This window comes from Leptodactylus fuscus, chromosome 8 (assembly GCF_031893055.1).
Source record: "Leptodactylus fuscus isolate aLepFus1 chromosome 8, aLepFus1.hap2, whole genome shotgun sequence".
NCBI lineage: Eukaryota > Metazoa > Chordata > Amphibia > Anura > Leptodactylidae > Leptodactylus > Leptodactylus fuscus.
The window spans coordinates 93,263,260-93,278,530 of record NC_134272.1 but is presented as its reverse complement, the minus strand read 5'-3'; the positions used below and the strand labels follow the sequence as shown (position 1 = coordinate 93,278,530).

At 39.8% G+C, this 15,271-nt stretch overlaps 1 protein-coding gene across 1 annotated transcript in view; it reads left to right on the top strand.

Annotated features, from left to right (window-relative positions):
* CNTNAP5 (contactin associated protein family member 5) overlaps window positions 1-15,271 on the top strand; it is a 342,838-nt gene that overhangs the window by 144,008 nt on the left and 183,559 nt on the right. The window contains exon 4 of the mRNA XM_075284694.1: window positions 10,326-10,473. Within this exon, the coding sequence (XP_075140795.1) occupies window positions 10,326-10,473 (148 nt within the window). The remainder of the gene's footprint in view (window positions 1-10,325; window positions 10,474-15,271) is intronic.

Here is a 15,271-nt window from a genome sequence, read left to right as displayed (position 1 = left end):
TAGCCCTGATCTCATCATCCTCCAGTCTGTCTGGGAGGACATGAAGAGACAGATGGATTGGCGCAAGCAACGTCCACAGAAGATCTGGGCTTAGTTATCCAACCTCCCTGCCAGCCCTGCCAAATACTGTCTGCAAGGACCGAGAAGAAGGCAAAGGGCAAAGGTCACATAATTTGCCAATATTCTGTCACGAGTTGTTTTTGCCATATTAGTCTATGTGTGGTCACCCGGTGGTTATTTTGGGAATTGCAGCCCGTTCAGGATTTTGCTCGCATTGTATCGTGAGAACTTGAGCTCCTTTTCACATAGAAAGCAGAGGAGATTCTGCTTCCTAACGCCGTCTTACTGAGAAGCAGAAGCCCTGAGCGTGCGATAGAAATGTAACTCGAGGATCTTCAGTTTGTACTGTTCTGCTCTCTCGTAGCTTCTGCTCATTCTCCCCCCTCCTCCATAGACTTCTATGTAATCTGTGAGTTGGAGTCCTATCTTGCTAGATCAAAATGGATACAGCAGAGATTTCATATTGAAATTCAGTTTAGGATAATGGATGGAGGAGGAAAAGAGCATTATACATGGAGAAGGAAGCATTTTACTCTGATAAGATTTATTACAATGTTTCTTATATTTGCTTATTACATTAAAGTTATTGACCCTTTAGAAAAATACCAACTACAATGTGGCCCCAAACTCTGTAGATCATGTGGTCACATCTCTACATCTGAGCACAGATTCTACAGGATTCGTCGGTATTGCTGCTCAGCTACTTCAATGGCAACAAGGCGCAGGACACGAGTGACACAATATCTGGAAGCAAAAAGCAGATCTTTCTTTAGCACTTATAACTGGAGCCATAAATGAACAGTTTTCTTGCATTTGTATCTCGGATGAGCCCATCTGTACATGTAATGCCGTGTATTGGGCCCCTGCCATGTTACACTCCAGATCGCGCCTCTGCTGCGCTTCTTGCTTTGTGCGACATAAGAACCTTCTTCTTTCTGGATCTCATTTGTAAAGAAGCTTTTGTGCGGAAATGATTGTGAAGACAAAGCAAATTTTGTGCTTGCACAGCCGTAAATCTCCTACCGAACATTCTGTTTAGTTCCTTCAGTTCACAAGCCATGAGATGCTAAAATATGTGAACCCAACTTACCGACGGGGCAAATGAGGACAGTGAGAGAGTCTGCAGCCCGACAGGGTGTGAGAGCAGAGCTCGGTGCAGTCGTCTACCTGGATATTAGATAAAGCTCAAACCACAATCGATGTTACATAACCAATGTGAGAAGATTTCCTGTAATGGTCCCAGTAACCCTGCTGCTCCTTATCATGTTCACGCTACAACCTCTCATAGTCAAGGGAATCTCCAGATTCTTACAACATTAGTTTGTTTGCTTTATTTGCTGGGTACATCTTATTATTTAGTTAGTTATAGATGATACAAAGCTCCAAATCCCCTGCATAGACTTAAAAGAACACAATAGCAATCCTTCTATCTGCAGCCACCACTAGAGGGAGCTCATGAGCTTTCTGCTTACAAGGGTGCGTGCACATGGTGCAGTTACAAAAGCAGCAAAACTGCAATAGAAAAAAATGCATCTTTGATTCAGTTTTTGGATGCAGTTTCTTAATTTTCCAGGTTCATCACTTGAATTTCAAACTTCACCTCTAAGATTATCAAAAAATGAGTCCTAACTGCATGCACTTTATTTTTGTTGTTTTTAACTGCACCCAAATGCATTGGGCTCCCAATAATGTATACACTACGTTTCTTGGCTCCCTCTAGTGGCAGCTGCAGGCAGCAAGAATTTGATCATCTTTATCATTTTCCTGTGCAGGGAGATGTGGAGCTCCATTACTGCTGATCTGCTCATCATGTGATACATTCTAAGGAGCTTGTTTGTTTCTTTCCACCCCTGGTTTGTCACTTTGGAGCTATGTAGTAGATGCCACTAGTAAAAGTCTATTAGGGATGGCACTGATATTACAATATATTGATCTGTCAAAGTGATGGGTTCGCTTTAAGCAAAAATGGGAAAAATGGAACATTAAGTCAACCTCTAATCACGCCGCTCGCACCTTGGAGGAGACCGTCAGATTACTAATCTCGTGTTGAGACTTCGGATTCTATTATAGACTAAACTGCAATCACAGTAAATTCCATTAATATCCATTTAGCAGCAGGAGCCGTCACCGCTCGGGAAATGAGACCTGCTCTACTCTTACCTGCCCCCAAAAAAACATGTTTGTGACTTAAATGTTAACTTTGTGACTCATTTATTTAGAACATAATGAATTTCATCAATCCTTCTATTGACTAATCCAAAGACCGGAGAACAAAGGGGGACAATATGCATTATTATATACATCGTAGTAGCAAAAGAAAAAAGGTTTTGGAGCTCACCGTGAATGATCTCAAGTCCTTATACGGGGTGCACGACAGGTTTGTAGACCAACAAACACGAATATGTAGAAAGTGGAAGGAAATGTCGGCATCACTCCGAGGACATAGGTAAAAAATAAGTCCTTTAATCCATATCAATGATAATACAAGCAATTACAAAAAAAAATAAACAGAAAAAACATTAAAAAACTGCATTTTTTAATGTTTTTTCTGTTTATTTTTTTGTAATTTCTTGTATTATCATTAATATGGATTAAAGGACTTATTTTTTACCTATGTCCTCGGAGTGATGCCGACATTTCCTTCCACTTTCTATTATATACATCCCAGAATCCATGCACACTAGGAAGGGTTTAACTTCTCCAAATGCACCTTTGTTACTCCAAAGTTATTTATAATGCGAAATCACTGGGACCAGGGGCTTGTAATAATAATAATAATAATAATAATAATAATAATAATAATAATAATAATAATAATAATAATAATAATAAATTATTATTATTATTATTATTATTATTATTATCATTATTATTATTATTATTATTATTATCATCCTATTTATTATAAAGATTAGCATGACTAATAATCATGATAATAGTTGCATTGCTAATAATGTTACTTTTGTCTTTCTAGTCTGTATATGGGGACCATGCACTGGGCTATATCTGCATCCTACGGGCCGGCGGTACATTGCACTCATGTTTCTCACTTTCCCAATGCTCCATGCACTGACATGTAATAGTGACAGTGACGGCGTTGCTGCAGCACATGTGGAAGGATTGCAGTAGGAAAGAGGAGGATGTCATAATAAAGTGGAAGACAATGGCACAGGGCGAGGGATATAGTATTACACACAACAACACGACATTACTAACAGCAACAGGTTCTATTACACACAATGACACACAGTGACATTCTTCCAGTGCTTCCTTAGCTTTCTTCTTGTACGAGTATATCCAGACACCTGCCTCAGATATGTGTGTTACAAGATGACCAGCTTTTAAAGACAACATGATTCTCTGATATTCCAGCGCTTCTTTCCTATACTTCTCTGTATGTGGCCACCCAGTGGTAGTGTTGTGAGCTGCAGCCTGTAAAGGATTTTCTTAAATTGAATTGTTTTGGTTTCAAGAGAAATTAGAGACAAATTGTAAGAAAGGTGACGGTGACGCATCTGTATAGTGATATCTAGAGCAGGTCTTATACATCACCTTAAATAAAATATGACAGAAGTAAGAAAAGATACACGAGGAATGGAACGTCCGCTGCACATAGGGGAATACAAAATACTACAAAATCCAGTCCCATCTCATCCAGATTTCCCGGCCTAGTGACCCCGACTTCCTGCCCTTCCCCTGTTGTGTATTATGTTCTGTACAGTATATAGTATATACTATAGGTCTGTGGACACATGGTGATGTAGTAGTTATAAGAATCATAGATTACTAAGATGCAGAGACTCAGGGTCTCTGGTCTGAAATATGCGCATCAGATTTTACGTTCCGCATTCTTCAGTTTGCATGGAGCTTAGGGGTATGTTCACACAGTGAAAATTAAGGAAGGATTTGAAGCAGATTTTCACTTTTTTAATTCTTCAGTGGATATATAATCCTATCCTACTGATATTATGTGATAGTTTGTGTGGATGTTTGTTCCTCAATCACACAAAAACGGATGAACAGATTTGGATGAAATTTGCCCCATAGATACTCTGTAACCTGGAGTAACACATTGGCTACTTTGTATCCAGGTAAATGACATGGCTTCACTACTGTTCTGGATTTATGGTCACATACTATATTACACTGCTCCTGCAGCCGCTTATCTCAGGTCCCAGGTCTGTTATCTCTCTATGTAACACTCAGCTAACCCTCAGTCCATTGTGTACAAGCATCTGCATATTATCTGATCTGCTCCAGGCAGTGCTGACACATTGGAGGGGAAAACACCTTTAATCCAAATTGGCAGTTTGCTACTTTTAAACATGAAAAAGAAAATAATTTGTTGCAAAATTCTAAAACAACGAGAGCTATGAATGTAAAAAGAAGTCAACAGAGCTCTCCTCAAGCAGAGGTCAGGGGATCATCGATATCAACAATCACAGGCACAGCGTGAGGAACGACTTCAGCGGTAGGCCAGCTTAACAGCTGCCGAAACGCCGGAGCCAGTAGATTATCAACACCAACACACTCATTACAATATATGGCGTCCCAGCGAGTTTCTGAGATGCCGGAACAATCACAGGCACAGTGCAAAGAACGAGTTCAGCAGCAGGCCAGCTTGAGAGCTGCTGAAACAACGGAGCATGCGGATCATCGATGCCAACAACACACGCTCATTATATGGCATCCCAGCGAACTGCTGAGATGCTGGAACAATCACAGGCACGGTGTGAGGAACGAGTTCAGCAGCAGGACAGCTTGAGAGCTACCAAACACCATAGCAGCAAACCATCTACGGCAGTAATTTGCTGAATATAGGCGGATCATCGACGCCCGCAAAACGCAGATGAAGTCGCAGGCAGAGGCTAGTAGAATATAGAACCATCTTCCTTCGGTCCTTCCATTTTATTTCCTACTTTAGAAACTAATTAGACATTTCATGAATTATTTCTCCGTCTTATCATTACCATTCTGAAGTCAATGAGACGTCGAGCGATAGATAAACAAATAAAGACGTCTAGACGGGTCTAATCTGTTACGTGAGACGTTCCATGGTTTTACAACCAAAGGAACAAATGGAAAATTTTGTAGTTGTGGCTTCTGGAACGTTAAATTGAAGGTTTTTATTGCCTGATGACATCTAATCGCAGCAAGAGATTTAGATTAATGTGGCAAAAACGATGAGAAATAAATATATAACACATTAACTAAAGGAAAGTCCAAGAAATCAGATTATTTGTCTCCCCGGCCTCCTGCACGATGGGATGAGGGAACGGGGTCCTAATGCTGTAGCTGTTACAGACCCCCAAGGATCTCGCAAGGACTGGGCTCCTTATGTCTGAGTGACCTCTGGGACCCCCCAGGCTGTAACCTATATATTGTCTATGTCACCGGCATGGACATGAATAGATAAAGCCCTTGGATAAGTCTGCAAACTCCGCCTCATGGACTCCTTAGATGTGAGACGCAAGGAACAGGTGAAATGATACAGCCATATGGCAGCTATAAGAAGCGTGTAGTCCTATATTATACTCCAGAGCTCCGCTCACTATTCTGCTGGTGCTGTCACTGTGTACATACATTACATTACTTATCCTGTATTATACTCCAGAGCTGCGCTCACTATTCTGCTGGTGCTGTCACTGTGTACATACATTACATTACTTATCCTGTATTATACTACAGAGCTGCGCTCACTATTCTGCTGGTACAGTCACTGTGTACATACATTACATTACTTATCCTGTATTATACTCCAGAGCTGCGCTCACTATTCTGCTGGTGCAGTCACTGTGTACATACATTACATTACTTATCCTGTATTATACTCCAGAGCTGCGCTCACTATTCTGCTGGTGCAGTCACTGTGTACATACATTACATTACTTATCCTGTATTATACTCCAGAGCTGCGCTCACTATTCTGCTGGTACAGTCACTGTGTACATACATTACATTACTTATCCTGTATTATACCCCAGAGCTGCGCTCACTATTCTGCTGGTGCAGTCACTGTGTACATACATTACATTACTTATCCTGTATTATACTCCAGAACTGCGCTCACTATTCTGCTGGTGCAGTCACTGTGTATATACATTACATTACTTATCCTGTATTATACTCCAGAGCTGCGCTCACTATTCTGCTGGTGCAGTCACTGTGTACATACATTACATTACTTATCCTGTGTTATACTCCAGAGCTGCGCTCACTATTCTGCTGGTACAGTCACTGTGCACATACATTACATTACTTATCCTGTATTATACTCCAGAGCTGCGCTCACTATTCTGCTGGTGCAGTCACTGTGCACATACATTACATTACTTATCCTGTATTATACTCCAGAGCTGCGCTCACTATTCTGCTGGTGCAGTCACTGTGTACATACATTACATTACTTATCCTGTATTATACTCCAGAGCTGCGCTCACTATTCTGCTGGTGCAGTCACTGTGTACATACATTACATTACTTATCCTGTATTATACTCCAGAGCTGCGCTCACTATTCTGCTGGTGCAGTCACTGTGTACATACATTACATTACTTATCCTGTATTATACTCCAGAGCTGCGCTCACTATTCTGCTGGTGCAGTCACTGTGCACATACATTACATTACTTATCCTGTATTATACTCCAGAGCTGCGCTCACTATTCTGCTGGTGCAGTCACTGTGCACATACATTACATTACTTATCCTGTATTATACTCCAGAGCTGCGCTCACTATTCTGCTGGTGCAGTCACTGTGCACATACATTACATTACTTATCCTGTATTATACTCCAGAGCTGCGCTCACTATTCTGCTGGTGCAGTCACTGTGTACATACATTACATTACTTATCCTGTATTATACTCCAGAGCTGCGCTCACTATTCTGCTGGTGCAGTCACTGTGCACATACATTACATTACTTATCCTGTATTATATTCCAGAGCTGCGCTCACTATTCTGCTGGTGCAGTCACTGTGCACATACATTACATTACTTATCCTGTATTATACTCCAGAGCTGCGCTCACTATTCTGCTGGTGCAGTCACTGTGTACATACATTACATTACTTACCCTTTACTGTTCCTGAGTTACCTCCATGTTGCTCCATGTATATAGATATGTATATATATAGTACTGTATCTATGCGGTATACACTCAGTGCCGGTAAGTTCTCCCCCTGTGTTGTTTCTGCCATCCTCGGTTTCTAGCACATTCTGGTAAATCTCTCGGATTATAGACGTTTCTCTCTGTATTTCACCACCGGCTCCTCTGGGGAGGGATCTGATAGATATAAATAAGGTTCAGTACAGCGCTACAGAACATGTTGGCACCACATAAATAAAAGATAAAAGATTAAAAAGAAAATGTATTTAATTTTTTGTTTTCTGGATAAAAATTGTGAGCGGAAGTTTCTGCAGAAGCCGAATACAGAGGAATGAAACAATTTGGCTTCTTCAGAAATCCCAAATCAACCGCTGGCGCTTCATAACATGGAATTACTGGATAAGAGGATTTACTAAAATTGGATTTAAAATGTCATATTTCATCTACAAAGTCCAGAAGAAAACACAAATGGAACAAATGTGTCGCACAAACATTTCTTAACCCTGCGGATCCCAGAAACACAACCTGCAGCAGGTAACAAGGGCAAAGACGAAAACATCTCCCCAGGAAATAAAACCGGGAAAAACATAATCCAGCGACCGAACATAGAAATGTGCGAAGTGCGATGAAAGATGGGGGAGGGGAGAGCAGGACCCCGAGAAACCGAGAAAAATCCTTCAATATCACAAATATCATAAAAAAATACATAATCTCCGCCTGCTGGAGCCAAGTGGTGTTACATGTGACCGGCCTCATTAATAGAGATCAGACAATTATATTATAGGAAGGAGAAGAGAACACTTTGTAATACCGTAATCTATATATAGAAGATCATCTGTAATACTACACGTGTATATATATATATATATAACACTCAATCCGAAAGCTCAATTATAAAGAAAGTTACAAGAATTACATTTTGAAACATTAAACTTTAAACTCATTTTTTTTAACATTAAATTAATCTGTGAAAGTAACTGAAAGAGAAAAAAAGAGAACGGTAATATGATAGCCATATAGGAGGTGCAGTGGTCAGTACTGCAGGCATACAGCGGAGTCCGGGGAGTGAATCCAACCAAGGACATTATCTGCAAGGAGTTTGTGTGTACTACCCGTGTTATCTCCCATATTCCAAAGACATATTGATCTTGTACATAGGAGGTAGTATTATAGTAGTTATATTCTTGTACATAGGAGGTAGTATTATAGTAGTTATATTCTTGTACATAGGAGGTAGTATTATAGTAGTTATATTCTTGTACATAGGAGTAGTATTATAGTAGTTATATTCTTGTATATAGGAGGTAGTATTATAGTAGTTATATTCTTGTACATAGGAGCAGTATTATAGTAGTTATATTCTTGTACATAGGAGGTAGTATTATAGTAGTTATATTCTTGTACATAGGAGCAGTATTATAGTAGTTATATTCTTGTACATAGTATGTAGTATTATAGTAGTTATATTCTTGTACATAGGAGCAGTATTATAGTAGTTATATTCTTGTACATAGGAGCAGTATTATAGTAGTTATATTCTTGTACATAGGAGCAGTATTATAGTAGTTATATTCTTGTACATAGGAGTAGTATTGTAGTAGTTATATTCTTGTACATAGGAGTAGTATTATAGTAGTTATATTCTTGTACATAGGAGCAGTATTATAGTAGTTATATTCTTGTACATAGGAGTAGTATTATAGTAGTTATATTCTTGTACATAGGAGTAGTATTATAGTAGTTATATTCTTGTACATAGGAGTAGTATTATAGTAGTTATATTCTTGTACATAGGAGGTAGTATTATAGTAGTTATATTCTTGTACATAGGAACAGTATTATAGTAGTTATATTCTTGTACATAGGAGCAGTATTATAGTAGTTATATTCTTGTACATAGGAGTAGTATTATAGTAGTTATATTCTTGTACATAGGAGTAGTATTATAGTAGTTATATTCTTGTACATAGGAGGTAGTATTATAGTAGTTATATTCTTGTACATAGGAGCAGTATTATAGTAGTTATATTCTTGTACATAGGAGTAGTATTATAGTAGTTATATTCTTGTACATAGGAGCAGTATTATAGTAGTTATATTCTTGTACATAGGAGTAGTATTATAGTAGTTATATTCTTCTACATAGGAGGTAGTATTATAGTAGTTATATTCTTGTACATAGGAGCAGTATTATAGTAGTTATATTCTTGTACATAGGAGTAGTATTATAGTAGTTATATTCTTGTACATAGGAGGTAGTATTATAGTAGTTATATTCTTGTACATAGGAGTAGTATTATAGTAGTTATATTCTTGTACATAGGAGGTAGTATTATAGTAGTTATATTCTTGTACATAGGAGTAGTATTATAGTAGTTATATTCTTGTACATAGGAGTAGTATTATAGTAGTTATATTCTTGTACATAGGAGGTAGTATTATAGTAGTTATATTCTTGTACATAGGAGGTAGTATTATAGTAGTTATATTCTTGTACATAGGAGGTAGTATTATAGTAGTTATATTCTTGTACATAGGAGTAGTATTATAGTAGTTATATTCTTGTACATAGGAGGTAGTATTATAGTAGTTATATTCTTGTACATAGGAGCAGTATTATAGCAGTTTTATTCTTGTATATCGGGGACAGTAGTATAGCAGTTATTCTTGTATATGGGGCAGTATTATTGTAGTAGTTATTCTCATGCCAGTCTGGTACTAAAGTCTTTGTTCAATCCTATAGCAGTATGGGAAGGACATTTGGAACAATGAAGCAGTATTTTGTGCATTCAGTCTTGTACACTCTCCTCACCATTTAACCCAGAATCTTTTATTATGTTACTGAATGACTATCATGTGTGACAGGAGTTTCTCTGTAAATACACTTTCTTGCCTGAATAGAGTCGGGATAACGTCAGGAAGGAGTTTGTAAAGGTCATTCTAAATTAACAGACTGAAGGTTGGTAGAGATGGAAATTCTTTGGATTTCTCTTTATTTCAGGCCATCACTCTCCAGTCTTTTCTCTTCATCAGAGCCAGGACTTGTAGGGCTGATTGTTCTCCTTCTATTCTTCTATTGTGTAATGATAATGATTTATGTCTTTATAGTAAAATTCTCCTGTAATTATTTTTTTCTCGTTACTTTGTATCGATAGGTTTTTCCAGGAAACACAAATGCTGATGGAATCGTCAATCATAAATTCCAACATTCTATTAAAGCCAGATTTCTTCGATTTGTTCCTCTGGAATGGAATCCAAATGGGAGAATTGGAATGAGGATTGAGGTATACGGCTGCTCATACAGTAAGTATACGAAGGATGGAAAATTATTTTGCAATTTTAATAACCGTCAATCCAAGACTGTAAAGGATTCCTCGTATGTATGAGAGGCTTCATGCTTTATGGCCGCTGTATAGTCCTATGTGCTGTTATATCTCGTCACATGTTGTCTTATCACCATATTGGGCATTGGAAGAAGAGTCTTCAGCTAATAAAGGTCGGCGACCTCGGAGATAATATAACAAGATGTACAGTAATAATCCGGATAATCACTTTTTGCTGCCGGTGTGTTTGAATTTCTGGACAATTGTCGGTAATATTCAGCTTAATCTCCAATAACTGGTTCCTGACTGACTCAGTAGATTAAGGGATTGTACAAACAGTAGAAGATGCGAAGATTCCTTCAGATATTTAGATAGATAGAGATAGAGGGGGAGAGGTGGAGGTGGAGATGTGCTCTCCTCATGGATATCAATGCAATGCAATGGATTTAATCTGTAGGTGGGCGGTTATAGAGAAGGTCCTCCCCAAAATGGCGGCACCCATGCACTGCCGGAAAATCAAGGTCTTTAAAATACACACTGTCCATTTTTACTGCTAGTATTGGATTTTTGTAAAGATCTTGTATGCTTAAAGGGGCTGTCCAGGAATTACAGTTCTGGGCCAGGAGGGCAGGTAAGGGTAAACATAATAAAAATACATACTCACATGTCCCCGGTGTTCTGGTGTCCACTAATGCAATCCGGTCCAGTGGCTTAGATACATCACTGATGATGTCCTGGGTCCTTTTCTGTGACTTCTGACCCCACTGATTGGCCTCTCCAGTCACATGCATTAGGTCTTTCTCCAGAACATCCCCCTGGACCGGACAGTAGTGGGGGTCACCAGAGCACCGAGGACAGGTGAGTATCTTTTTTTTAATGCTTCTCCAACCTCCTGGACCATGATTGCAATTCCAGGACAACCCCTTTAGAACACTGTATCCATATCAGATGGGGGTTGTAATATCCTACACCCCCACCTATCAGCTGATCAAAGAGATTTCACCAGCTGGATGATTGTTTTTATATATATATATCTCCTTATAAATATGTTTAACATAAAACCTTGCTTTCACACATTCCCTTTAAGATTTATTATACTAGTGCTTGTTTGGGTGTCACGGTCTGTTTCATTACCCAATTGGTGGGGGTGCAGATGTCGGACCCCCACCTAAGGATAGGCTATCAATATAAAAATCCATGAATACTCCTTAATTGTCTGATGAGAGGTGCAGCTATAGGTGGGGCTACGGTAGTATTTGCCCCTGAGCACTGGTATGGGGGGGTTCGCCTCTGTAACATAATACCATGATAAGACAGGTGAGAGGCGCGTTGTGGAGAGGAGCTTCAAATTACATTGCTTTATCTTATTGGAAATGGGATAGAAGGATCAGGAATGGCCGAAGATCAGAGCAGAAAGACAGGTTTATTCTGCTGCTGGAGCCAAATAGAAACTTTGTATCACAACCAATGCACTTTGTTATGTACGACTTACTCTGTGCAATGTTTGGCAACTTGACGCAAAACAAAAGCCATAGAATCGCATTACAACAATGTCTCCATTGAAAACAAACCTGGTGGCGTTCCCACCCACTGCCCCCTGTCATATAGTATAAGCGCGGTATGTGACCACTATTTGTTTCCCGCTCGTTACATTGTTTTTCAGTAGATTCCCCTTCTAATAACGAACCGGTTACATCTCCACAACCAGATTAGATCCCAGGTGTGCTCTTACATCCTTCGGTCAGGACTCTCCATGTAAATGTGTTTCTCCTCTGTATCTGTAAGACGTATTAATGGCGAACCTGCCGGCATTGTAAGTGACATTGATCACATGTGATGAGAATTAATTGGCGCGTGTTTTGTCTTGTGTACGTGGCGTCAGACGTATAATCAGCGCTTATTCAGGCATAAATATTTATACCGATCTTTCAGGCTGACTTGTGTTCATTATGTAGATATTTTCTAGTCTCGATACAACAAGCAGATTCACAAGAAGCGGCCGCGCTGATGTTTGTCTTGCTGGCAGATAATGATATGTAAATTAAAAGCTTTTCCCTTTACTTAATGCATCGGCGTCATTCTTGATAATAAGATCAATGGGATGTGAAGCAGGTAGGAATATTACCATCTGTACGGAGGATTTCGGCTCGGCCTCATTGTCTCGTGGCTTATAGAGAACGTATAGAGCCGTCAGGCTTCATCAGCTAGAAAGCTTTACTTATGATGGTGGCTCTAGTAATGGAATCAGCGTGGAATAATCCAGGGGAGGTGGAAGGGGCAACAACAGGCAACAAAATCTTTTCTTGTATTCTGGAACTGACTGTAGGAATTTTGCTGCATTTGTTACATTGTAACTATTTATTTCATGGGGTTTCTTCTCTTATAAGCCTTTCCGTATTCTGAAATTTTTGGGATTAATTTCTGAAGAATTTTTGAAAGCGGTGGCCTGCTATTCAAGGCTTGGGCTGCGCGGTGATTTTGGCCGCAACCCAAGACCGACGTGTCACCCTGCTAATCCTTCGCTACTGTAAGTGACTGTCATCACACCCTGAGGTTACTGCCGCTGTGACTTGAAGTTGCTCAATATTTTTGCATTATATTCTGCAAGCCTTCAATGGTCGGTTTAGCTCATGAATGGTCAGAGTATCTGAAGTCATTGACCTAATAACAAAAGTAGGTCAGTGACCTCAGAAAAATGCTACCTGGAAAACCCTACCCCGAAATGCGGCTCAAATATTAAGATCTTCTTGTGTTTTCCATATGCCAGTAAGTAGTCTGGGTTGGGTTCTTGAGGTCATTCATCTACTTTGAAAATTAGGTCAATGACTGCAAATAACCCAGAACACATGATTGGAACGTACAGTGGCCCAGATTACATGGGATTAACCAACTAATGACCGTGTGTGCTAATCCAGCCAATAACAGCTCCATAGATCCATAACTACAAGGAGCCGGTCACTGACAGATCCATAACTACAAGGAGCCGGTCACTGACAGATCATGTTGGTTCTTTATACAAGAAGAGCGTCAGCTTTTAGCCTGTACAGATGTGTTTTGCTTTGGAGCAACCTGTGGGGTGACCCGGGAAGGTATAAAATAAGAAAAGCCTATTCACCCGTCCCTGGTGCTTCATTGTCCACCATCGGTGTCCATTCAGTCTCATTCCAATTCCACAATGCTGGGAGTCCAGAGCCTGACGTAACTGCTAAAAGCACAACCTGTTCCTGGCTAGTGATCACTGAAACCAATGAGTCATGTGAGAATGTGGACTTCTGGCATTGATGCACCAATCATAAGACTGAATGGACCCCGGCTTTATTATAACGTTACACCTCCTCTGGCTGTCCTATGGGCTGCACCAATTCTTAGTAAACCTCAGGACTTAAATCACTCAATAACCAATATATAATACAATTTATCAACATGTTACAATTCACAACCACTGGGACAATGCACATAGACACATACAGGATATGACTTTGTGATACAATATTACTAAATCATACTCACTTGAAAAGCTGATCATCTTTGACACATCTTGTCCAGTCAAGTGAAGAGGTTAGAGAAGACACATCTGTATCTTCCTATGTGTTATCTTAGACATGGTAAGAGGCTTGCTTCTATACATGATGCTTAGGGATGAGTTAGATACGCTTATAGGCAGAACTCCAGCCTCTTGACATGGCCAATGACACCTCTGAGATTGGTATTGAAGACACTGGAGAAGCCTAGAGTGCAGGGAAATGTTATCTCTGACTCTGCAGAATTAGGAATGCAGCTCTGGAGTCCAGTATAGGCCAGTAATAGTGATGTCATGTATTCACATCTCTATATACAGTGTTTTCCTGGACACTTTTAATGGGATGCATTATTACTGAGAAAGATTGGGCAGATTTATTCAGACTGAGTTTTTGTGCCCCCTACAGGTGTGTCTGGTCTGTCCCTCTTCATAGCTCAGGCGCCTGCACTACAATGTATATCCGCACTGCTCAGGGCTGTATATACTGTATGTCGATAGCTCAGAAAACTGGTGTAAGTTGTAATAAATATGTCGGGGCTTTCTGCTCCTCACCTCGCTCTGCTCACATTGGCAGAGAATAGGGAATGTTACACACATAAGGAGCCATGTACCATATGTGCGCCCCAATATCACCCATCTCCAGCAGAGAATAGGCAAGGAGGGGTTAATATCCCCCCCCTTGTATCCGCACCCCTCCAGGCTCCACCATTGTACTGTATTTGCAGTGGACGTCGCCCATCACTGTCCACAGTTTCCATAGAGAAACATGAAGAGCCGCCAGAAGTGTTTCAGCCTTTTCTTGATGATGAAATCAATCTTGGTTGCAGGTTGAGATTATCAGCGATTCCTTCAATGTAAAAGAACAAATGTCTGTAAGAAGAAGGAAAAGAGAGACCGAAAGCGAAATGTGGCGGCGAGTATCCATTGCATATTATTGCACAAATAGAAAATGGCAGCGCGGAGATTATGAGTCATTTCAGTCCCTATCTCCACGATCTGTAGATGCGGCGATAAGCCGACTCCTATTTCACCGGAACATTCAATTGCTTGAACTTAAGTGAACTCGCTACTTGAAATTTATGCTGAAATCTCTTTTTCAATCACCGTGACCTTCTACTAAATGACAGATTTTATATTTGGAGTTTACATTAAATTGTAGCAGCCGCTTTACCTATAATCAAAAATGGCTCCATTTGTTTTAACATATTAACTTTTACTGATATTTCATTCACGGCCGCACTCGGGGCTTTTAATATCC